General features: G+C 40.5%; 1 protein-coding gene and 1 pseudogene across 2 annotated transcripts; both read left to right on the plus strand.

The window, feature by feature from the left end:
* The first annotated feature begins 1312 nt into the window (after positions 1-1312).
* LOC137598976 (flavin-containing monooxygenase 5-like) lies at positions 1313-10589 on the plus strand. Of its 2 annotated transcripts, none has more exons than XM_068319589.1 (10): positions 1313-1367; positions 1653-1791; positions 5953-6141; positions 6303-6468; positions 6583-6725; positions 7329-7525; positions 9043-9190; positions 9288-9495; positions 9582-9654; positions 9735-10589. In XM_068319589.1, the coding sequence occupies exons 2-10, from the start codon at positions 1660-1662 to the stop codon at positions 10150-10152; spliced, it is 1674 nt and encodes a 557-aa protein (XP_068175690.1). In that variant the 5' UTR covers positions 1313-1367; positions 1653-1659; the 3' UTR covers positions 10153-10589. The 2 variants fall into 2 exon arrangements, with proteins under 2 accessions (XP_068175690.1, XP_068175691.1); XM_068319590.1 differs by having other exon boundaries at positions 1336-1357.
* Positions 10590-11721: 1132 nt separating this feature from the next.
* LOC137598777 (flavin-containing monooxygenase 5-like) lies at positions 11722-24723 on the plus strand (annotated as a pseudogene).
* The last annotated feature ends 2390 nt before the right edge of the window (positions 24724-27113 follow it).

Consider the following 27113-nt stretch of genomic DNA (forward strand, 5'->3'; position numbering starts at 1 on the left):
TACATTTGGGATTCATTTTCACTGATCACAATCTGTATTTGATGTTGATTCCGTTATTTTTTTAATCATTGACATACTATTTTGGATGTTTTATTCTGTACTAATTTGGAAATCTGAATAAAAATTATTTTTAAATCTTCATGCTTGGCCAAGTTTGGCCAAGTTCGTGCAGTGCAATGAACATCATGAGTGCCCTTGCTCTTTCCTGCAGCTTTCTTGGCACATACTGGAAGCGTTGTACTAACTCTTTTGCAATATTTACTGCTGTACTTCATCTTCATGCCAACACTCTAGTGGAGCAAAGCACTATGTTTGAGAACAGTGAATGAATGTTGATCTTGCCAAATATTGCTAATATTATTGGAATAATTGATTGTTCGCAATTTAAGTGCTTCATGCTAGCTGGAGACAGGCCTGACATTGGTCTGTAGGCCTATTTAGAAAAAACCTTTCATTCCTCCATGTGAGCATAAAAGATTTAGATTTGGCTTAGACCAATGGACTGCGATCCATAGAATCAATCATAAAATCACAAATCATATAATCATTGAACAAGAGCACTTCCACAAATGTTACAAAGGGACATTGCGATGAAATAGCATAACCGACTGGGTCTTGCAAATGTTGAACCTCAACACCAAACCTATATTCACCCACCAATGTGTGTGTGTGTGTGTGTGTGTGTGTGTGTGTGTGTGTGTGTGTGTTCTGAATCATTTATTACATACCCTGACATTATATGCTTGTATGCACACGTGAATATTTAACGTCTCTCTTGCCTTTATAACAAAAATGTCTTCTATTAAATCATCACATCAAAATATGTCCTCATGTACTTTGAATCATTCAATTCCTACATGGAATTACTTTCAAAAAATGTAGTAAAAATATTCCTCAGCTCGTTTTACCAGTTTGTATTACACATTAGATTGTTCTGATGTATAACACCAAACCTAGATCAAGGCTTAATTCTTCAAATGTTGTCTGCAATAGTCTGAGTAGATGTCTGGATGATTATTGGCATTATTATCATAAATCACACAAAGATTTTCTTGAGTTTGGATGAAAACAGCTTTTAAATTTATTCCATAAGAATAAAGTTCAGAATAAAACCAGATTGCTGACGGTTCACTCATTATCTGCTTGTCCTCTACGTTAAGATCCTTCATGAAAATCACGCTTCTCGTTTTGGTGCCAGACGCGTTTTACGTTTGCTTTTCCAATGCTTACATAACGACCGCAACTCAAGGGTCAACCTGGAACGCCGTTTGCGCAATCCCGGTCCGTGTTCCTCCGCCCAGCGCTGGCTTTTGTTTGTCTGCAAGGCGAAGTTCTGTCCTTTTCCATTCCGAGAGAGGTAAGAAAATGTACGCGTGCAAACTTGATGGGAACGTGTGTTTGTGGCAGAGAAATAAACCGAAATCTTACTGCAAGTTTAACAGAAATATCTACTGTAGCTTTATTATTATGGAGGACTTCATAGCTGAACTCTGACATTGATCCTGTGTTCATGTCCAGCCCACTAGTGACAAAAGGAGAGTGGACTAATCGCCTCTTTCTCTCTCTTTTGCGGTGGAACTTCGTGCCGTGGACGCACCTTGGTGTTTAGTTTTTAACAGTTTTCTCCCTGCTGTGGTCGATCTCCCACATAGCTGGAAGATGACGCGCCGTGTGGCTGTGGTCGGAGGAGGGAGTACGGGTCTGGCCTGCATCAAGTGCTGTCTGGATGAGGGGCTGGAGCCCGTCTGCTTCGAAAGCAGCGACGACATCGGCGGGCTGTGGAGGTTTAAGGTGAGTCACACTGTGCAGGTTACAATTTTAATTTCGTTTTATTAAGATAATTTAAAAAAACTTCACATGTCTATTTTGCGCTTTCATATTGTTTCTTGGGGTCACTTTTACACTTTTAACCAGGGTTGGTTCTAGGGTCAGACCACTGTGGGGTGGTAGGGACCCCTGTGGTAGAACAGATGTTTTTGCGGTCAGAATTACTGTACTGTACTTTTTAAAAATATATATATTTTGTATTTTAATCATATTAATATTAATATTTATATTAAGCATATTTTATTTGTGTTTCATATTTTGTATACGGTGGTGCAGTGGTTAGCGCTGCCGCCTCACAACACGGCGGACCCGGGTTCGAGTCCCGTTCTGTGCAGAGTTCGCATGCTCTCTGCGTGGGTTCTGTCCGGGTTCTCCGGCTTCCTCCCACCTCCAAAAGCATGCGCTTCAGGTTGATTGGCAGGTCCAAATTGCCCGTAGGAATGAGTGTGTGTGTGCATGGTTGTATGCCTTTGTGTGTGGCTCCGCGGTTCACTGGCGTCGTGCCTGGAGGGTCCCCCGCCTCACGCACTATGCCGCCGAGATAGGCTCCGGCTCCCCGTGACCCGCTGCAGCGGATATAGCGGTGGTAATCTGAAGATGACTGACTGATCATATTTATCTTATCCATCATAATTATATTAATCAACCTGCACGTAGTGGGGTGGCAGTGGCTCAGCCTTAGAGCGGGTGTCACAAATGATCCAAGGTCAGCGGTTTGATTTCCACTCCTGCCCAGTCACCTTGAAGTGTGAGCTGACAGTGGGAGGTGTCCCACTGTCAGCTCACACACACACACATGCCACGTAAGAATGCAAGTAAATAGGGGGAGGTGATGGTAGAGCAGTGGGCAGCCACATGGCCACCCAAGCGACTTGTGGAGTCGGTGCCTTGCTCAAGGGCACCTAAGGAGGTGAAAGGACACCGCTCCACCTCTGCCAGTTCACATTTTTGGTCCATGTTGGTCTTGCACCAGCCACCCTCACTGCCCAAGTCAAGACCCAGTGGACTGAACTACTGCCGCCCAGAAGTATTTTGTTGCCATGGCTGCATGAAGTAAACTACAAACACATACAGTATAATAGAAATTTTTACTAATAATGTTCTGGCACACAAAATATTATTCATTTACTCTAATTGCATCATTGGTCAGTGTTTTTATAGAGCAATAGACACCACACAAAGCTAGGATTAATCTTTAGTCTCATTTGAACAGTTATACTTTAACAGACAAGGTAAAGATCACAGACAAACAGGTGGAAATGAACACCTACAACACTAGACAATATGACATGAAGACACAATGCTTATTAAAACTTACTGATCCTGTTTTTAGTTCAATAGTATTTGTTTTAAATTTACATTATATTTTAGGATCTTCTGTGTCTTATTTTAATAATGTATAAATGTCACTTCTCCTATTTTAATACTACTATTTCAGGTTTGTTTTTTTTTTTTTACTATTTCTGTTCAGGTTGGTATTCTCTCTTTTAGTTTGAAAAACTCAAAATAGTCATCAAAGGTTCCCAGCAATATACCATTGTGTGCATTACTAAATGCACAGAATCAGACTGGTATACAATACTATTTGAAGGCAACAGCAGAACTCAAGTTCAGATCAAAAAAGGTGTGAAACTGCCTACGCTTTTAATTCAACAGGCAAATGTAATATTTTTTATTACATGTAATGCTGTGAAAAAGACTACTGAAAAACATTAAATTGTGTACAAATGTTCATTGTACATTACTGGTGACAGTTATGTCAGTCAATCACTCTAAATAAAGAGCATGTTGAATTTATTTTATTCTGTAATACTGTATGTACCTTGTTTTAACGATAAGAATATTTCCTGTCAAGAATGAACCATACTTTTTAAAGCACCTAATCAAAGGTAAACAGTGGTAGCACTGGCAGACGCCACGCCTACCTTTATCAGGAGCAATAACCACTAACAATGAAAGGCCTATTGGCAGTGAATTTGAGGTCAGTAGATGTGTAAAGTACATGTGTACAACAGGAGCCGTGGATGAACCTGCTAACCTACTAAACCACCACTACTGATATTTAATTATAAGGGAGGTTGTCCATTTTACAGAGAGCAAGTTGAAATAACATGTCAGATTCTCCTGAATTCTTGAGGGCCATGGCTATGTGCTGAAAAACACTGATTGATGGAACTCACTGAGTGTCACTCTCTGTGACTTCTGCAACAGCTGAGGCAACCAATCCACCCACTGCTGATGGCCAGTTATACACCGTAGTTATTTCCTCAAAAATTGCCAGAAGACTTTTGGGTCATCTGATGAGGATATCTCTGGTATCACGATCGCCTACAACAGCAACTCAATTGCAGCCTGAATTGCAGCCTTGACAGCAGGAAGGGTCTGCCTCTCTTCCTGTCCACTATTTGGCCTCTATCTTGTTTAGCATCTGGCTAGCTCTAGCACGAACTGCTCTGACTGTTTGGGTCTTGGCATCTCGCCTGTCTTAGTGCTTTATGGGTGCCAGTTTAGCAGTCAACTGTCTTTGTTTCCACAATTTGTATGTTCCCACTGTGATGGGTACTTACATGATATTTAGTAATGGGCTTGATTTACCATTAAAGGACACAAAGCTTTTCAGGATCTATCAGTACAGAAATGTGTCTTTCATGTGTTTGTCCAGTCTAACATGCTGAGATTCAAAGGCAACCCATCTTTCCAAGCAGACTAGTCCAAGTCCATCATGGTGCAATATGCTGTAAGAGAAAGAACAACACTTTGAAAACTCGTATACCTAGCTCTCTCTCTAATGCACCATTTCCCAAAGCCAGTTCAACTTTCTCTTTGCAAGTTAACCCAACCCACACTGCCACAGCATAGAAATAAATGTTTTGGTAAGTGCCCCAAATTGAGTCGTTTCCTACAACTTATGCCCCTGTATGACACAAGTACGTATAAGGAAGAAATGTCAATAAATGTGTGACTGTTGAATTGCACAATCACCCACATTTTATTGAAGTGTGATAGGTGTCAAATAAAGTCTGAAAGAGCTGTTGAACAGATCTTTGTCATATGGTGCAACTTTCTTCACTGCCAGTTCTGTGAATATAGTGCATGGTAAGTAAGGAGCCATAACTGTCTCATTTAACACAGTGCCTGAAAACCTTGTAACTGAGAAATGTCCTGTTTTAATATATTTTGCTGGCACTACAACCAAGAAAAACATCTGAAATTCACAAAGTATGCTATAATACAATAAGATCAAGCTGAAAACATCAAATGTTTTGAAATCTAAAATTTTAAAGTATGCATGAAATTGGAAAATGAAGCTTTAATTCAAAACAAATTATTATACAGTAATTATATGTTACTATAGTTTCTTGTATTAATAATTATATTTAGCCTGACCTTACCAACACTGTTTTATTACATCATTGCATTTTTCAGAAGTCAAGATCAAGCCTGTTTTTCGTAATATAATGTATTAGACCAGGTTTAGCAAATTCTAACTTTCTTGAGGTGTTGTAGTAATGATTTGCTTTTCCTGGACAGCATTGCAGTTCATACCATATCACTGTATGACATTGTCACGGCTCGAACAAGGCTGGTGTTGAGAACCCAAAAGCCCGACAGTGAAGCAGGCGGGTCAAGTCCAAAAACAGGTGTAATAAGACAGGCAGGGTTTCGGTACCAAGAAAACAGTCCATACAGCAGATGAATCAGGCAGACGGCAAGCACACATGCTGAGTTCAGTAGACAGGCGGGTCATACACTAAGGCAGGCAGACAAATCCGAAGAGGGGTTGAAGAAAGGCAGAGTTCGGGAACAGGCAAAGTCCAACCCACACAATCAGAATGACAGGTAGGATACTAAGGCTGGAAGGTCAGGGTGAACACTAAAACAATCTGGCAGAGAGCAGAAGGCTGAGCTGGTATTTGAAGTGTGCAGACAGATTGGGGAGTGACTGCAGGTGTGTGGAGAGACAGCAGGTACAGGGAATGAACTGATTGTAGATGAGACAGGATCTGGAATGATATGACATATTAGGGAAAGAAAACAAAGAAAAGGGAATCTTAATTGTCCAGAGACATGACAGACATTAATGAAGCAGGTTATGATTTCCTCATGTTTTGGTTGATGTTTCAGGAGAATCCAGAGTCAGACAGAGCCAGCATCTACCACTCTGTCATCATCAACACCTCCAAGGAGATGATGTGCTTCAGTGACTTTCCAATTCCTGGACACTTCCCCAACTTCATGCACAACTCCCTCATAATGGACTACTTTCGGATGTATGCTGAGAACTTCCAGCTCACCAAGTACATACGCTTCAATGTAAGGTTGCCTCACTAGCTTCTCCTTCACTACACCTGAAAAGATGTAGCTTCAAGTATAAAGTGCAGCTTAATCAAACAAAGCAGATGTAGAAAATGAGTCATACTCAATATTTGTATTGTTGTGAGGAAACCTGTAATATATTTGTCTTTCTTGTTTAGACCAAAGTCTTGCAGGTGAAGCAGAGATCAGATTTTTCTCATTCAGGCCAGTGGGATGTTGAGACAGAGAACAACCATGGAAAAAAGGAGAAACACATTTTTGATGCTGTGATGATCTGTATTGGACATCACTGCAACCCCAACATGCCACTGCAGGACTTCCCAGGTAACACTGACAAGCCATATACAGTATGTTGTAAATCATGTTGCATCAACAGTAAATAGCCTTGACTGAAATCACTAAATGGAGACATGCAGACACGAGTTTTTTTTCTTTCAGGTATCGACACTTTCAAGGGAAAGTATTTCCACAGCAGAGACTATAAGACTCCTGAGGAGTGGAGGGATAAAAAGGCTGTAGTGATTGGAATAGGAAACTCTGGAGGAGACATTTCAGTGGAGCTGAGTAGAGTCGCCAAGCAGGTTGGATGAAATAGTTACACACTCTGTAGAGAATATACATGTCTGAGAAAGAATCTGTATTAAGCCAGACAATTTAACACCACAATCAGAAACAGTCATATTGTGCAGGGAAACAATCCGAACAGACATCAACAATTAAAAAAAAAACTCAATTATCAAAATATAAATGAAGTGAAAATGTAAAAAGTCACATAGTTATGAGAAATAATAATAGTGGTAAATGTGTTTTCTGATATTACCCCTTATGTTGAGTTCACTACCACAGCACTACATTATGTTATTATACCACAGTCTGGGTGAATACTGTACTTGTTTCTCGTTGGTTGAAGGGTGTCACTCTTTTAATTCCCAATGACTGTTAAAATTATTGTGCCGAAATATGACCTAATTAAAGTAATAACTTATTTATTAAAGGTAGTGCACTATTTATCAACAGCATAATGTGTTATTGCCATAGTATTATAACAGTATTTCAAATAATATCTTGATGGGTCTCATCCCTTATTTAGTCTATATACTACTACAGTGTATACCGTATAATAACAGCTGTTGGACTTACTTAGTGACAGCATGATGACTAATGAGAATACATTCCCTTTTTAGGTGTACCTGAGCACCCGGCGGGGAGCCTGGATTATCAACAGAGTTGGGGACACTGGGTTACCCCTTGATTTGCTTTTTAACAGGGTGGTGAATGCTGCTCGTATGATCCTTCCCTTTGGTGTTTTCTGTGGACTTGGGGAGCGGCAACTCAACCAAAGATTTGACCATGCTCTTTACAATCTTAAACCAAAGCACAGGTAGTGTAATGCATTTTTTTATTGTGCTTTATTTTTCTTCTGCAGTCTTGACCTTGTACGCAGTTGACACTCGGTGGCTGTAAGAGAAACTTTTGGTTTACAGGGGTAAACAATGGATCTGTTCTATCTGTACTTACATTGGAGTTTACATATCTAGATACCTGTTCACCGGAATGACAAGATAAAAAGTAAAAACAACTTAGCCATTATATAAATTCTGTTTGCAATTTGATTTATTTAACGGATATTATATGCTCATGAAGCATGAAGGGACAGTTTACTAGAGGAAACAGACCTCACAGGGGCCACAATGAGTTAGCCGCTCATTATGGCAGGAGCCCAAGCTTTATTAAGCTATGAGTTACACCCCATTTAGCTACAAACCTGAATACAGAGAAAATACCTCTGGAGTCCACTAGAGCAGGGGCAGAATGTGAGTCATCTGTGATCGAAATGGTTATTAACCCTGGAATGAATTTGACTATGAGCAGAGAAAACATTTTGGTGGAAATCAATAGTTCAGATATAGCAGATAAGATGCTGCAGAGTTGCTCATGTGGCAGAAAATTATAGCTGTAAATGGATTTGGAATTCATCAAGGGAGAAAGAGGTGCTTGGTGCAGGAAAGACACGTCGTAATTCACCATTAACCACCACTGATACTCCCTGGTACTCCCAACTATAATCGCTGGAGTAGATAGTTCATTGCAATATGAAGAGCACTGACCACACCTCAGAGATCACAAGCTGAGACAACACCAAACAACACGAGAACTGAAGAAACCTCTTGGATGAGAGGTGAAACGTCTTCAGGGAACTTTATATAAGTCCAGTGGACTGATTTAAATACCTTTGGACTGGAACCCCGAGCTTTTCCGGTTGCTTACAGCACACCAGTATAATCAACTAGCTAAGCATGAAAGGACAGACCTGCATGTTGTATTCTTGGATCTAGCTAATGCTTGGTTGCATAGGTTGGTTATTTTGATTTATTAAATGTTAGGTGGCGGCAGTGTGAGAGGGGTGATTCCAGGTCGCTGGTTGTTACTGGTCAGCCTTCCTGAGATGTCGTGGGTCGAACTTAATGAAATATTGATGGAAGACGATGTCTACCTTAGACCCAACCCGAACTACCAATGACTTGCTACATATGGCTGTTGAATGAACCACTTGGCTTCTTGTTTGACCATTGACTGGTAGCTTGGTAACAAGCTAGCCAGTTTGCTTATTGCTTATTAGTTTCATTTGGGAAAGAGGTTTTGAATGTGTTTTACCTTGGATTATGGCACAAGGAACTGTAACATGTTATCTTGTGTATTAGTGCCAGTTCAGATGTGTGTTTAGATTGACCAAGGATACCTTAGTTAAATAAATGCTTAGAATGACAAAAAAGTGCACTCCATATGACTCCAAACATTCCATCTCAATAAGATTTGTCATTATTAATATACAGTAGATGAATAGCAACATAATGAAACTGCTCATTCTCTGCATGTGTGGTGTCACATAATTCTCAGGTTGTTCAGCCAACACCCAACTATTAATGATGAGCTTCCCAACCGTATCCTGTCTGGAACAATTCAGGTGAAACCAAACATCCGCAGATTCCACGGGTCCAGTGTGGAGTTTGATGATGGAAGCGTGGTGGAGGATGTTGACCTAGTGGTGGGTTCTTGATACCTACGTCTAGCCTCCTTAGATTTCTGTAGGTGTTGTATTGTCTGTCATAGGGTGACACTAACAGGTGCCTCCTGTCTTGCAGGTGTTTGCTACAGGTTATTCATTTTCCTTTCCATTTCTGACCTCACATCTAGTCTCAGTGACTGAGAACAAAGCATCTCTGTATAAATATGTGTTTCCTCCTGAGTTGGCCCACCCCACTTTGGCCATCATTGGTCTTGTGCAGCCTCTGGGCGCCATTATGCCCATCTCTGAGATGCAGGCCAGATGGGCCACAAGAGTCTTTAAAGGTAACACAGATCTAGCCCAAAAAAATTTACATTGTTTTTGATGGTGCATTTTAAGAGAGCAAGGCACTGTCTTGATGTCTCCCCAGGCTGCATCAAGCTTCCCTCGATGAGTTCTATGCTAAAAGATATCCAGTGCAAGAAAAAGAGAATGGATGAAAGGTACTGAATCAGACTTTGTAATTACGTATATGGGTATGAAAAGTGACAAGTATTCTACTGAAACATGTTCACTTTTTCAGGTATGTCAGCAGTCAGAGACACACCATCCAAGTCGACTATGTCAGCTATATGGATGAGATAGCAGAGCTGGTCGGGGTTCGACCCAACTTCTTGAGGCTGTTCCTAACTGATCCGAGGTTGTGTCTGATGGTGATGTTTGGTCCCTGCTCACCCTACCAGTACCGTCTCAGAGGACCAGGAAAGTGGGCTGGGGCCCGTCAGGCCATCCTCACTCAGATGGAGAGAGTGGCTCAACCAATGCAGACTCGGCCCAGTGATAAACCCAAACCCAAAAGATCGTTCATGCGCCCTCTGGTCCTGTCACTTGCTGCTCTGGGATTGGCTGCCTACTTGAACAGGAACAAACTTCCAGCTTTTCTTCAAGATCCAACTACACTGTTGGATAAGATAAAAATGTACCTCCCTGCGCAGCCATAATTGCACTAGTTCAACCAAATTTGCGCTTTTAATGCAACTTCTATAAAGCACATGCATACAACCTATACATCTGACTATGGCTATTGAATATGACTAGATGTATTAGTAAGTGATATCACTTCCTGTTGGCTCCAAAGGCTTGTAGATGTTAAACAGTGCCAAAAACTGTTTTTAATGATAATATATTCAACAGAATGCACTGTGTAATGGTTCATGACAGTGTTGGATTGTATCTTGGAACTTCATAATAACAATTAGTGCTCATATTTTCTCTTAAAATGTTTGATGTTTTATCTTAGTGACTGAATGATTATGAAGAATTATGATATCAACATTTTTCTACTGCAGGCTGTATTTTCTTGCATAGTCTAATGAGCATCATGAATATCTTTTGCTGTTGTTTTTGCATTATCAAATAAATGATACCTTTGTCAGTACCAGTGACGGGCCGTGCATTTCACACCTAGGCCTTCAGTGATGTTATCCTTAATCAAACTTGCATTAATACATCCCATAATACTGTGAGCAGCTCCCACCACTGCCATCAATGTAGCGTTCAGGACTGAGGTCTAACTTTTCTCAAATGGGACAAAAACTGGTGTGAAAATTTAACCCATATTTCAAACCCTCTAAAATCACTCCACTGGCTTCCTGTCTCACTCGGGATCAAATATCTGTTTTCGTACACGTCAGTGCCTTCATGGCACTGCTCCTAGTTACTCAAGCTTATCACCCTCGATCCTTCAAACATCACCTCCACTTTGGACAAAGTTCTTGCAGATCAAGGACCAAGCTTAAGGATATACAGTACATTTACTCTGTCGTAGATAGACCATGCCTTCAGCCCAACACTGTCTATGGAATGCACTTCCTGCTCTACAGTGGCTGATTTAAAAACAACAACTTTGAAACCCTTTTTTAAAAACAAGCCTTTCCTTATTCTCTTTTAAAATTTTTATGCATATAACTCATCTTGTTTTTATTCTTCTTTAGCACTTTGAGATTGTTTCTGCAATGTCAAGTGCATTACAAACAAGGCAGTCAGAGACTGCAACATCCCGCGACTTACCCTGACCTACTTAGGGGTAGGTCAGGGTCAAAGCTTCAGTAGGTCAAAGACGCACTAACTTTGAACATAGATCAAATCTAGTGGATAGATCTATGGTCTTACTCACACTGGCCTTCTCCCTCGTCTGTCTATCTTATCTGATTCCTGACTGTACAAAAGTTTAAATTTGACCTTCACCTAGTTTTCTCAAGGTCAAGTTCATCATCTCATTTTGGTCCCCTTTGCCGCCTTAGTAATGTGCTTTTTGTTTCATCTTCTATCTGCAACGGTTGTGAAGATATTTGGTGGACATACTAACGGACGAATCGAACAAACGGACAATTACAATATATCAACTCTTTCAAGCGAGATGCAATAAAAGTCATTATTGTTATTATTATTATTATGCTCACGTCAGGTGATGTGATCTGCTGCAACAGCTGCAAAGACTTATGGAACTGTTAATGTTCCAGTTAAAAAGTGGTGTTTGAGTGATGGTATGTTTATGTTTTAATTGCGACATGAGGGTGTCAGGGTGTGTGCAGCCAGAGCAGTGTTTTATTCGTAATAAAGCCACCATGACTGTGACTTCTGGTGTGTTTAGTTATGTTATGCAGGCCAGGGTTGTCTAGTCCTGAGCAGAGTATCGATAACAACATGTTCCCATAATTGACATTATGGGAACATGTTGAAAGTGAGCATTCTGTGTGTGTTAGTTAAGCTAACAACTAGCTAGATAGCAAGCTAACAGAAATATTGCTTCAGGCTGACATTTGAAAATATGGCTATCTAAAGTTTTTGACATTGGCTAAATGATGCATGTGTTACGTTAGACCTAAGCTAGTCTGGGACCTTCACCCACTCATTAATATGATATTATATGATGTTACCTGCTTAGAATCAATAGCATAAAACACTATATGCTATTCAGTTTAACAATAAAAAGAGAGAGAGGGGAGTCTCTTGGAGGTGACAGAGAGCAGACCAGTGAGGCAGATGACAAAAAGACAGAGAACGAGAGACAGAGAGCAGCATTCCGGCCACCAAGCCAGAGCTGAAGACTTATTGTGACTTAGAGAGCAAAAGCAAAGGTCCTCATCAGTTAAAGCTGTCTCAGTATGTACAAGAACAGTGTCCAAACAATTTCACACAAGTTAGAAGTGCTCGGATCTCAGTAGGACTCAAAACCCCTTTCAATTTGTTTGCAACACACAGAGGAATTCATTTGCCCAGAGAAAACGACAAAAAAAACAGATTACTTGTATTTTATTAAATACATTTTACATTTGGTCTTCAACTATTGCTTGTATACCAATCTAATTTTGTAGGTTTGTAATGCTGGTGTATATCACTGTGGTATCTTTGACGACCACTTGAATCCTTCAAAGTAAGAGAAAATAGATGTGTACTTGAACAGGTCTAATATACTGTAGAAGATACAGTGCAGACGGCTATCAAGAGTCTGTGTACCCCAGCTTCATCTGTACCCTGTGAAAGGGTATTTTGAAAGCGGGTAAAATAATCTCAAAAAAAGAAACTGCTTGAACATAATCACAAATTATGTCAATACTTTACAGATTTACTGTCCACTTGATGGTACAGTAGACCACATGAAGCACTATGAAGCTTTGGCCCATGTCTGAACTACACGTATGGAACGCTTCAGTGCTTTATAGGCTTCATCTTGTCATCATCATTACTGGCAAGTACAGTAGGTGTAAACGCTAACAATCTGACAGGGAAACAATGGCTTAACAAGGTGTAAGTAATGTGGAGGTTGATTGAGGGATGAGCAGCAGGTGGCCACAGAAACACAAGTGATGGGAATGAGCTTGATTTCATGCAGGGAGGTGGACAAGGGTCTGAAAAGACAGGAGAGGTGAATACAGGGAAACACTGATATGGATAGAAATAAGGAATAAACTGAAGTTCAGTCAGGAGTGGTGACACAACCTAGCTCAACCTTGAAACCACTCCTGCCCCAGAACTTTTCTTCTGCCTTATCTCTTGTAGGAGTAGCCCCATTATTGGTCCAGCTATACTTGTCAGTAGAGAGTTTGGGTATATTTAGTTTATGTGGTCCTCTCGATTCTGAGTCTTGGGATAGTTGGGTCTCTCTTAGCCAGGTTGGCTGCCTTGTGAAATCTTCAACCCCTTTCCAGGTTATACATAACATTTTCAAAATCCATGCACCCACTTCAGCAGCTTCATTTTGGTTTGGTGAGGCTGCTGAGTGGATCTGTCACCTCCACTCTGTCTCTATCTTGTTTTATGTCATTGCTCCAGAAATAAATAAAGTTCCTATTAGTACTTTCCAGTATTTTATTTTTATTTTTTTTTCTCCAAATGTCCCCAAAATGTAATGGCAAAATATAAGTGCACCACATAAACCTTCATCCCATTCAGGAATCTTCTTTTGGAATTTCACAATTTGTCAGCACTTAATTTTTGATGCCGAACCGGTCGCAACGTATATCATTAATTCAGATATGACCTAAAATTGGCTGGAGTTGTTACACCATAAGCAACCCCAGCCAATCTGAACTCAATGCAAATTAAATGGGGTTTTCACGTTACTAATCATCTTCTGCTGTCATCATAATAGGGATGCATGTTTTCTTTCTAGTGGAAATAACATGCGCACCTAATTTTAAGTTATTACATATTTTTACTGACAACTTACTTTTGCATTTTAGCAGTTACTGTGTTGTACCTAATGAATGTTTAGTTTCGCTCATTCATCACAGTTGTGTTTGTTGTTATGATATTGAAACAGTAGTCATTCTGCACGTAGACTGTGGCTTCTACCATCTAACAGAGATAAAGTTTTCATAAATAACACAAATTAATTCTCAGACTGGTCCAACGTTTCTGCTGTGATGATTGTCCATCCCTGGCAGGCTAGCCTCAGGGCTCCTGCAGTAAGTACACAAACCTTTCACAATTAATTATTTCCTCTCTGTCATTGTGTCCTGAATTGCAGCCATTCCTTTGCTCTGCTGACACAGAGCTCTTTGTAACCAAATCCTATCGCCACAGTGAAGATGTTTCCGGTCTCTTGTAGGATTATCAGCCATGAAAATAAATGAACTATATGCACCCTGTGTTCTTTAAACAGAAAAACCTGACAATCGTTCTCCAAATCATTGTATATAAGTGAAGCTGAACTATTTTTCCCAATTTACCTAAATTCTTAACAACTTCATGAAGTCTAATCAGTTTTGTGATGATCTGCATCTGCCTTGTTCTGTTTTGCCTTTTTCATATGTTCCTGACTTTGTCTTTTGTTTATTGGTTTTCAGTTCATGTACTTCCTGGTTTTCTGTAGTGATGTGACGCTGGGGATCGAAGCTCCGAAGTGTGTCTTTGTGTTTGGCTCCGCGGTGCACTGGCGTTGTGCCCGGAGTGTCCCCCGCCTCACGCCCTATGCCGCCAAGATGGGCTCTGGCTCCCCGTGACCCGGATATAGCGGTGGTAATCTGAAGATGACTGACTGACTGACCAGTGATGTCACCAAAGCATAATCACTGGCCATACCTCAATGTTACAGAAGCACAATCATTGCCCCAACCACTCTACGCTCACTGTATGTTTATTTTCTTTTTACTCATGTTCAAATAATCACTTTTCATACTGCTGGTGTGTGTGTGTGTATGTAAATGTACTGTATATACAGGTATTAGAATCACTAAAATATACATATACTTCTTTATTTTGCAGACAGTTTTATTCACAGGCTTTCTGCAAAATGCCACACACTTCAAACTCATGCCAACTGATAGTTTAGCCCCCAATAGATGTCGTACTAGAGCAAATGAAGCCTCATGAAGCTTCAAACCAGCGTGAACCAACTGGGATGAAAAGCTTCAATGCTTCATGGGGCTTCATCTGCCCATCACTATTTACGATCACAAGTTTTGCCTTGCCTTATCTGTGATTTTATGGATTTTGACCTCGTGGTCAAAACGTGGTCAATCGTTTTGACCACGATTTTCGTCTTTTTATGCCACGTGAATGACCTTGGCCTGTCTGTTGGATTACATTTTTTGCCTGCCGCATTTGTACCGTCTTTGTTCTTATCTTCTGGTTTTGACCCCTGCCTGGATTTGACTTTGGACTGATTAAAAGTTTGTTATTAATTGACACTCTGACTCTCTTGGAAACCGTAACAAGTCTAGAGATTAACCTTCAAGAAAATTACTCTTGTACCCTTGGATTGAGGTATGAAAAGTAGACATAATTGCTTTTATTTCAAATTTGGGCTATTAAATCAAATTGTTTACAACTTTTCTGTATGTTATTGTTTATATGAGTGAATGAGGTATGAGACTGAGGTATGAGACGTAGACGGAATTGTTTTTACTCTAAATTGGGGCTGTTAATTCAAATTATTTGCAACTTTTCTGTCTTATTGCCTTCGATATCTGAGTGATTTTGCACTTTCTTAGAATTTAAATGGTTTCTTTGTTTGTGAGAAAGTCTTACGGTGTTGATGAAAGACTACATACATTTATCCAGTATTGCATTTGGAGTTTTTTCTGAATCGCTTGTTTTGTTTAACGAAAGGGCACCTATACCTAACAGTCTTAATGTTAACAATTAAGGACATCTTCCACTTGTGTACAACTCTTGAAGGCATCTAATCTTCAATCAAATCTTTTACTGTACCAATTTGGTTCATGACAGAGGTAAAGCATGTCAGTGTGTGGCTGTGGTTGGAGGAGGGAGTACAGGTCTGGCCTGTATCAGATGCTGTCTGGATGAGGGGCTGGAGCCCGTCTGCTTCGAAAGCAGCGACGACATCGGTGGGCTGTGGAGGTTTAAGGTGAGTCACACTGTGTTCAGTTACAACTTTCATTTACACTGTTTGTAATCTAAGGCGAATATATTCCCACTACTTGGTTATTATTTCAGGAGAATGCAGAACCCGATAGAGCCAGCATTTATCACTCTCTCATCATCAACACCTCCAAGGAGATTATGTGTTTCAGTGACTTTCCCATTCCTGGACACTTCCCCAACTTCATGCACAACTCCCTCATCATTGACTATTTTCGAATGTATGCTGATAACTTCCAGCTCATCAAGTACATACACTTCAATGTAAGGATGCTTTACTGGCTTCTTCTCCGAAGCTAAATTTTTCTGCACCTGAAAAAATGTAATATCTTCACTGTAACTTCAAGTATAAAATGCAGCTTAATGAAACAAACCAGATGGTTAAATATGTAGAAAACGAGTCATACTCAATATTTTATTGTTATGAGGAAACCTTTAATATGTCTTTCTTGTTTAGACCAAAGTCTTGCAGGTGAAGCAGAGATCAGATTTTTCTCATTCAGGCCAGTGGGATGTTGAGTCAGAGAACAAGCATGGAAAAAAGGAGAAACACGTTTTTGATGCTGTGATGATCTGTATTGGACATCACTGCAACCCCAACATGCCACTGCAGGACTTCCCAGGTAACACTGACAAGCCATATATGTTGTAAATCAACTTTTTACACAGGATGAACCAGCATACAGTATATCATCAAACCGTGATGTGGTATCAGGCGGCAAGGTGACTAGCACTGTTGCCTCGCTGCGAAAAGGTTTGTTCCTTTCTGTGTGGAGTTTCCATGTTCTCCCTAACTTCCACAAATAATTCAGTGTAGGTGAATTGGTCACACCAAAATTGTTTATAGGTGTGAACATGAATGGTTGTTTTTATTTCCTGTATCCACACAATGACCTAGCCTCTCGCCTGCAGCCAGAAGAGATAAGTGGCTGTGAATTAGACAATTGCAATCATCTTGTCTGCGTGAAGATGGATGGATATTGTGTCAACAGCAAAAAGTGCCACCCAAAGCAAATAATGGCGTCAAAATAATGTTCTGAGCCTTGACTGACATCAGTGATTGAACATGTCTTTTTTTTTTTCAGGTCTCGACACTTTCAAGGGAAAGAATTTCCATAGCCGAGACTATAAGACTCCTGAGGAGTGGAGGGATAAAAAGGTTGTAGTGATTGGAATAGGAAACTCTGGAGGAGATATTTCAGTGGAGCTGAGCAGAGTCGCCAAGCAGGTTGGATGAAATAGTTACACACTCTCTAGATGATATACATGTCTGAGAAAGATTCTCTTATAGCAGATTTACTGAACAATCCAGGTGATGTAACACCACAAACAGAAACTAAATATTAATATTATTGCTAAAAATATATAAAAGAATTGAAATCTGAAGGTCCAACCACAGAGTTAAGTGACATCATACTGGAGCTAAATGTGCTTTGCTCATCTAACTCCTGATGGTGAGTTCACTTCATCGATATTGCAACTCAAAAAACATTTCCCGTGTTAAATGTACTGTAAATTAAAAACAGAATGCAACTATTCAAAAATCTCAACAACCTATAGTTTTCTCCAATAGAAAATAAACAACATATCACAAATTGAAACAAAGACTTTTTTTCTTTTCATTGAAAATATTTGATAATTTTTAGTTTATTTATTTTTTTGTAATACTTTATTAATCTTGAATCAGTCAATCAATTAATCAACCAATCAATCAATCAATCAACAAGCTATTTCATGACAGCAACACATCTCAAACAAGTTGGAACAGGTGAAAAAGAAACTGGTAATATTATTGTCATAAACCAAAATCACCTGGAAGTGCACTGACAGTTACAGGTAATGTTGCCAATTCGCAATAGGTCAGTAACATGACTGGTCATAACAGAAACAGTTCAGAGAGGCATCGTCTGTCAATGATAGGCAGAGATTCACCAATCTGTCAAATTAAGTCTAAACATTTTTAGTGGAAACTTCCCCTCAACCCTCTTATTTAAAACAAGCATGTTGTTCTACTGGATCATTGCATGGGCTGAGGAGCACATCAAAATTATCAAGTATTATCTGTCAACACAGTTCACTGTGCAATTGCAATCCACAAATTTAAATTGAAGCTGTTTAAAGAAGAACACACACATCTAGCTATCCTTTTTGGCCCACAGCTCATTTATAATGGTCTCAGGCAAAATGGAAGTCTGTTTTCTGGTTATTCATTAGTTTTCTTGAAGAGGATCATAATCATCTCACCTTGAGCCAATTCTCCACCTTGTGGGTTTTGGGTCTACTGGAGTCTATCTTAGCTGGCTACAGGCAAAATGTGTAGTCCACCCTGGAAAATATTCCAGCTCATCATGGGGTAATATGAAAGACAAAATAACCATTCATGCTCATAAAGAATTTGGTTTGAGTAATTCACTTGTATTGCGTCTTTTTAATGATGGGGGGAAATCAGTGAATCTTGAGAGAAGCTTTCCAAACATGGGGAGGACATACAAACTCCATACAGAAAAGAATCAAACCCTGAAACTTCTTGCTTTGAGACAGCAGCACTACCCACTGTGTCACTATGCTGTCTGTTTTTGTGGGCAGATGAATGAAAACTCTTTTTGGAAACCGTGGATGTCATGTCCTGTGTGTTAAAGAAGACAGGCAGGATCCAGGCAGCTTGTTATCTAGTCAGTTCACATGTCCACACGGTGTGTGCAGCTTACGCATCTGGAGGCACCATCAATGCTGAGATGTACATTGAGGTTTTACAGCATTATATATTCCCTTCCAGACAATGTCTCTGAAAGGGAAGGCCTTGCAAGGTAATGTTAAACCACATACGTCCATTCCAACAGCATGGCTTTGCAGTACTGAACTGGCATGTTTGAAGTATAGATCTCTCACCAGTAGAAAGGAATGGTGCATGCAGAGACTTGAATTGAGAACTGGATGTTAGTTGGTTCGAGAACAATGGATGGATCCACAGGATGGAGAGTGGACCGGTAACTGGAGATGTACTAGCTCACCTCCTGGGCTCTGCCTAGGTGCCCTTGAGCAAGGCACCGATCACTACATGGCATCGAGTGACTCCACCATCTCTCTGGTGTGTGTGTGTGTATGTGTGTGTGTGTGTGTGTGTGTGTGCGTGCGTGCGTGCGTGCGTGTGTGTGTGTGTGTGTGTGTGTGTGTGTGTGTGTGTGTGTGTGTGTGTGTATTTGTTTGTTTTAAAGTTTAAAGTCAAAATCTGTGGTGTTATATTTTGAAAAAATATGGGTTTATGACATTTGCAAAACATTGTTTAATAGCATCCCAACTTTTGGAGAATTTTGATTGTACATTTGTATGTTGTAAATCTTCTTCTTTTCCTTCCGGCTTTTCCCTTCAGGGGTCGCCACAGCAAATCAACTGCCTCCATCTAACCCTGTCCTTTGCATCCTCTTCTCTCACACCAACTACCTTCATGTCTTCCCTCATTACATCCATAAACCTCCTCTTTGGTCTTCCTCTAGGCCTCCTGCCTGGCAGTTCAAAACTCAGCATCCTTCTACCAATATATTCACTATCTCTCCTCTGGACATGTCCAAACCATCTCAGTCTGGCCTCTCTGACTTTATCTCCAAAACCTCTAACATGTGCTGTCCCTCTGATGTACTCATTCCTGATCCTATCCATCCTGGTCACTCCCAAAGAGAACCTCAGCATCTTCATCTCTGCTACCTCCAGCTCTGCCTCCTGTCTTTTCTTCAGTGACACTGTCTCTAGACCAAACAACATCGCTGGTCTCACCACAGTTTTGTACACCTTTCCTTTCATTTTAGCTGAAACTCTTCTATCACACATCACACCTGACACTTTTCTCCACCCGTTCCATCCTGCCTGTACACGCTTCTTCACCTCTTTTCCACACTCTCCACTGCTCTGGACTGTTGACCCTAAGTACTTCAAATCCTCCACCTTCTTGATCTCTTCTCCCTGTAATTTCACTCTTCCACTTGGGTCCCTCTCATTCACACACATGTATTCTGTCTTACTGCGGCTAACCTTCATTCCTCTCCTTTCCAGGACAAACCTCCACCTCTCTAGCTTCTCCTCCACCTGTTCCCTGCTCTCACTGCAGATCACAATGTCATCTGCAAACATCATAGTCAGGACCGACTGCCTTTCCACTCTTCATCCCCAGTGCCCTCCTCACTTCATCCTGACTGATCTTTGCTACTTCCTGGTCCACAACAGTCATCACACTACTGGCACCTGTCAATAGACTTCCACCCCTATCCTTAGTCACCCTAACCTGCTGCACATCCTTACCATCTCTGTCTCTCTGTTTTGCCAACCTGTATAGATCAGTCTCCCCCTCCTTACTGTCCAACCTAGCATACAAGTCATCATAAGCTTCTTGTTTGGCCTTTGCTACCTCTACCTTCACCTTACGCTGCATCTCCCTGTACTCCTGTCTACTCTCCTCAGTCCTCTCAGTGTCCCTCTTCCTCTTAGCTAACCTCTTTCTCTGTATACACTCCTGTACCTCCTCATTCCACCACCAAGTCTCCTTATCTACTTTCCTTCCAGATGACACAGCAAGTACTCTCCTACCTGTCTCCCTGATCACATTAGCTGTAGTTGTCCAGTCATCTGGAAGCACCTCCTGACCACCCAGAGCCTGTCTTAACTCCTTCCTAAAAGTCATGCAACACTCTTCCTTTTTTAGTTTCCACCGTTTCATCTTCTGCTCTGCCTTTGCCCTCTTCATCTTCCTCCGCCACCAGAGTCATCCTACACACCACCATCCTATGCTGTTTGGCTACACTCTCACCTACCACTACTTTGCAGTCACTGATCTCCTACAGGTTTCACCGTCTACACACGATGTACTCTACCTGTGTGCTCCTACCGCCACTCTTATAGGTCACTCTATGTTCCTGCCTCTTCTGGAAGAAAGTATTCACTACAGCCATTTCCATCCTTTTTGCAAAGTCAACTACCATCTGTCCTTCTGCGTTCCTCTCCTGGATACCAAATCTGCCCATCACTTCCTCATCACCTCTGTTTCCTGCACCAACATGTCCATTGAAGTCTGCTCCAATGACAACTCACTTCTAGGCATGCTCTGCGTCACTTCATCAAAGTCCGACCAGAATTTCTCCTTCTCCTCCAGCTCACATCCTACCTGTGGAGCATACCCGCTAACAACATTGAACATCACACCTTCTATTTCTAGCTTCAGACTCATCACTCTATCCGACACTCTTTTTACCTCCAGGACATTCCTAACAAACTCCTCCTTCAAGATAACTCCTACTCCATTTCTCTTCCCATCTATACCATGATAGAACAACTTGAACCCTGCTCCTAAACTTCTAGCCTTGCTACCTTTCCACCTGGTCTACTGTACACACAGTATGTCTACCTTCCTTCTCTGCATCATGTCAACCAACTCTCTACCTTTTCCTGTCATAGTTCCAACATTCAACGTCCCTACTCTTAGTCCTATACTCTTGGTGTTCCTCTTCTCTTTCTTCGAGCAAACGCACTTTCCTCCTCTCCTTCTTCGACCAACAGTAATCCAATTTCCACCGGCGCCCTGTAGGTCAACAGCGCCAATGGCGGTCGTTGTTAACCCGGGCCTCGACCGATCCGGTATGGAAGTCATAGGTTTGATTCGCATCTTTGATTTGGCAAAAGTTTTATGCCGGATGCCCTTCCTGACGCAACCCTCTGTATTTATTCGGGCTTGGGACCGGCACAATAAGACACTGGCTTGTGTCCTCTTGCGGCTACACAGTCTGAGTAAATGCTTGATTCTAATTTGGATCACTGGCAGCACAGTGGCAGTAGCACTGTTGCCTCACAGCGAGAAGGCTCCAAGTTAGAGTCCTTTCTGTGCTGAGTATGTATGTACTCCCCGTGTTCCCCTGGGTTCTCTCCGGTTTCTAACTCCAAAAACATGTGAATTGACCACCCCACATTGTCTGTAGGTGTGACTGTGTGTGAGTGATTCTTTGTCTTTCGTGTGGCTCCAGAGTGCACCGGTATCATGCCTGGAGTGTCCTCTGCCTGCTGGGATGGGCTCCAGCAACCACCGTGGCCAATGAAATCAGAAGAATCAGATGATTGAATGAATGAATGAATGAATGAATGAATGAATGAATGAATGAATGAATGAATGAATGAATGAATGAATGAATGAATGAATGAATGAATGAATCGTGTCTGTCTATTGACTCCTGATGACAGGTACTAATTTGTTGAAATAAATCTTGTTCACTTTTCAAAATTGATGTTGCTAAATTTGAATATTAATCTATTTAGACTTTATTTATTACAGCTAGTGTGCCAATAATTGATAATTGTCTATGTGGAGTTCTTGATTGCTACTAGCATGATGACTGATGAGATTTCATTCTCTTTCTAGGTGTACCTGAGCACTCGGCGGGGGGCCTGGATCATGGAACGAGTTGGAAACGCTGGGTTGCCCTTTGATTTGGTTTTTAACAGGGTGGTGAATGTTGCTCGCCGTATCCTTCCCTTTGGTTTTTTCTGTGGAGTGATGGAGCATCTATTGAATAACAGATTTGACCATGCTCTGTACAATCTTAAACCAAAGCACAGGTACTGTACTTCATTTGATGTTTGTGTTGGCTCTTTGTTATTTGTCGTAATTTTGACTTTATGGCTTTACCATACACACAGTTGACACTGCTGTAACAGAGATTTTGGTCTCTAAATGGAAAGCTCTGGATCTGTGCTTTCAATACTTTAGTTTAGATGAACATATATCACTACCTGCTTAGCAGAATGGCGAAAAAAAGTCAAATCTGAAATCGGCAATTACAGTATGTAAATTCTAGATGCAATTTGACCTACTTCACAGACATAATACAGTTTAGATGTGTGTTTAGATTCACCGAGGATTAAACAAATGTTAGAATGACAGAAAAAGTGTACTCTATGTGACAGATGAAGAGAAACATATTAAAACTGCTTATTCTGTGCATGGGTGATGTTATATAAATGCCAGGTTGTTCAGCCAAACTCCTACAGTGAATGACGAGCTTCCCAACCGTATCCTGTCTGGAACAATTCAGGTGAAGCCAAATATACGCAGATTCCACAGGTCCAGTGTGGAGTTTGATGATGGAAGCATGGTGGAGAATGTTGACCTAGTGGTGGGTTCTTGATACATACGTCTATCCTCCTTAGATTTCTGTAGTTGGCTATTGTTGGTCAAAGGGTGACGCTAATAGGTGCCTCATGTCTTGCAGGTGTTTGCTACAGGTTATTCATTTACCTTTCCATTTCTGGCCTCAAATGTGGTCTCAGTGACTGAGAACAAAGCATCTCTGTATAAATATGTGTTTCCTCCTGAGTTGGCCCACCACACTCTGGCCATCATTGGTCTTGTGCAGCCTCTGGGCGCCATTATGCCCATCTCTGAGATGCAGGCCAGATGGGCCACAAGAGTCTTTAAAGGTATCACAGATCTTGTCCAAACAAAAATTTATATTGTTTTTAGGGTGTTTTTCCATTTAAGAGAGCTGTCAAGGCTCGAACAAGACTGGTGGTCAGAACCCAAAAGCACAACAGTGAAGCAGGCGGGTCAAGTCCAAAAACATGTTCAATAGGACAAGCAGGGGTCAGGTACCAGGTAAGCAGTCCAAACAGCAGACGAGTCAGGCAGACGGCAAGCAAACAGGCAGAGTCCAAAATCAGGCAGTTCATACACCAAAAGGCATTCCAACAAACCAGGCAGACAAATCCAGAAGGGATCGACGAAAGGCAGGGTCCGGGAAACAGGCTGGGTCAGTAACAGGAATCAGAATAACCGACAGGAATCAAGGACTGGAGAGTCAGGGCGAACACTAAAAGAATCTGGCAGAGAGCAGAAGGCTAAGCTGGCTTTTGAAGTGTGGAGAGAGATTGGGGAGTGGCTGCAGGGAATGAACTGACTGCAGATGAGACAGGATCTGGAATGAAATAACATGTTAGGAAAAGAAAACAGAGCAAAGCTTAATTGTCTGAAGACATGACAAGAGCTAGGCACTGTCTCAATGTCTCCCCAGGCTGCATCAAGCTTCCCTCGATGAGCTCAATGCTAAAAGATATCCAGTGCAAGAAACAGACAATGGCTGAAAGGTACTGAATCAGACTTTGTAATCAGTAGCGTATTTGGATATGTAGATTTAGCCAAAAACATTTTAACAAAAAAGACTTGTGTAACTATTTGAACAGGGTGATATTAGAAGTAACAACTTTTCTACCACAACATCACAACATATTCCCTTTTTCAGATATGTCGCCAGTCTGAGAAGCACCATCCAAGTCGACTATGGATGGATGAGATAGCAGAGCTGGTCGGGGTTCGACCCAACTTCTTGAGGTTGCTCTTAACTGATCCGAGGTTGTGGCTGATGGTGATGTTTGGTCCCTGCTCACCATACCAGTACCGTCTCAGAGGACCAGGAAAGTGGGCTGATGCCCGTCAGGCCATCCTCACTCAGATGGAGAGAGTGGCTCAACCAATGCAGACTCGGCCCAGTGATGAACCCAAACCCAAGAGATCATTCATGCGCCCTCTGGTCCTGTTTCTCATCTCTCTGGGATTGGCTGCCTTCTTGAACAGGAACAAACTTCCAGCCGTCCTTCAAGATCCAACTACCCTGTTGGATAAGATAAAAATACACTTCCTTGTGCAGCCATAATTGTACTATTACAACAATGTTTGCACTCTTAATACACCTAGCATATAGTAATAATAATAATATAAATGATAATTTGTTTTATTTATTAAGTGCCTGTCAAGACACTAAGAAAATAAATAAAAACAATACATCAAGAAAAAAATTAAGATGATAGGATAAAACATAGTAGATGAGGTTCTAGTATTAAGACCAGTGAGATCTGAATTTCTTGCAGCTACATTCAGTCAGATCTGTATAATAATAATAATAATAATAATAATAATAATAATAATAATAATAATAATAATAATAATAATAATAATAATAATAATAATAATAATAATAATAATAATAATAATATGACATGAAGTTTAAAATGGCCATATAATTTTCAAAAACAAAATTTGTCATTTCAAGATGTAATGTGTTGTTTTTGTGCTACTTTCAATTAAACATTAGTTTTCAATGTTTTGGTTATCATGAAATTCTGTTTCTAGTTACAATTTCACAGAATCTCAACTTTTTCAAAAAGAGATTGAACACTGCTTTATATAATACCACACACAAAAATTTGACAAATCTGTTTCAGATTTCTCCATATGATGAACCGAGCTTCATGGTATTGCACTTGGGCAAGAAACTCTACGTATATAATAAGTGTAGGTTCAAAACTTGTATCATCCTGTTTATTAAACTACTCTTTGTTAGAGCATGATGCAGTTAAATCTGAAATCTGTAAATTGATTTCACATTTCTGGAACAAGGTTGAAAGAGAAAAATTGTACAGCACCAATTGGGAACTGTTCAAATTTGAAGCAGGTAAATTCTTAAGAAGATATGGGTCGCCAATTTCTAAATCTAAAAGAGCAGAGGAAGAAGAATTTATAACAAAAATCACCTTATTCTTTCAAAGACCCCCTGATGAAATCACTGAAGAGGATAGACTTAATTTTTTAGACCTTCAAAAAAATTTAGATGACATTTATCGTCGCAAGGCGGAAGGTGCATTTATTAGATCCAGGAAGAGATGGTTAGAAGAAGGGGAAGAAAATTCTGCGTATTTTTTTAGGCTTGAAAAAGTGCGTGCTAAAACCAACACCATCCATCAATTAAATATAAATGGCGTCATAACTGACGATGCTAAACTAATCTCAAACTATTGCTGTAATTTTTATAGCAACCTTTATAGCTCACAATACAACCAAGAGCATGCCTCTTTATTTTTAGACTCAATTAAAGACTTATGCATCCTCAGTACTGTGGATAAGGACTTTTGTGACACCTTTTTTACTGTAGAAGAAGTGTCTGATGCCATCGCTGCTCTTAAGAATAACAAATCACCAGGTAATGATGGTTTAACCGCAGAATTTTACAAAGCCTTTTCAACACGTTTAGCCCCTTTTCTTCTACAGGTTTTCTTAGAAAGTATAGGAAAAAATGCCCTTCCTCCTAGTCTCACACAAGGTCTTATAACCTTAATTCCAAAATCTAAAAAAGATGTGCTGTCTCTCGATAATTGGAGACCCATCTGTTTACTCAACAGTGATTACAAAATTGTTGCCCTTATTCTCGCCAAAAGAATTAAAGAGATCTTAGATACAATAATAGATGAGACTCAGTCGGGCTTTATGAGAAATAGACATATATCTAACAATATTAGACTTTTCCTAGACATCCTTGAGTATTCTGAGTTGATTTCTGACGAAAGTTTTATCCTCTTCCTTGATTTCTATAAGGCCTTCGACACGATTGAACACCAATTCATCTTTCGCTGCTTAAAGAAGTTAGGTTTTGGTGAATTTTTTTGCACGGCTATTAAGACTCTGTGGGCCTATTTCACGAAGGCAGGGTTAACCTACCCTGAGGTAAACCTGTGGTTCTGGGTTGCTTTACCCTGAACTTGGAAAAACCAGGGATTTCGGTTTCACAAATGCGGTTCAGGGTTAGTTTTTCTAACCCAGAGTAAATTGACCCGCAGTTTAACAGAAACGGAAGTAAACGGCTTCAAGAATAGTTTATTAATTTATTTTATTTAGGTGCGATCCAGTGGGGGGAGAAGGGCACGTCAGCAGCTGAGAATGAAGTATAAAAACATCGTTCACACAGGTCAGACTTCATCATCTCGTTATGGATCCTCTCATTCTCATTATGTTTGATATTATACAGTAAATATTAGGTGTACGTTTGACTGTTCAGTTGTTTTATCACCAACATAATGCTCTTTTCACGCACATAAATGCGCTCTCATCTATATCAGGTTCTGTTAAATAATGAAATACATTAAAATGTTTTATTGTTGTGTAGATAAAACAGTAAATCGGCATATGAACGTTACAAAAAGAGTTGAGAAGGATATTCACACCATTGCGTACACCGATATTATCTAAGAACTGAAATCAAGAGCTGACATG

Source organism: Antennarius striatus, chromosome 7 (genome assembly GCF_040054535.1).
Source record: "Antennarius striatus isolate MH-2024 chromosome 7, ASM4005453v1, whole genome shotgun sequence".
NCBI lineage: Eukaryota > Metazoa > Chordata > Actinopteri > Lophiiformes > Antennariidae > Antennarius > Antennarius striatus.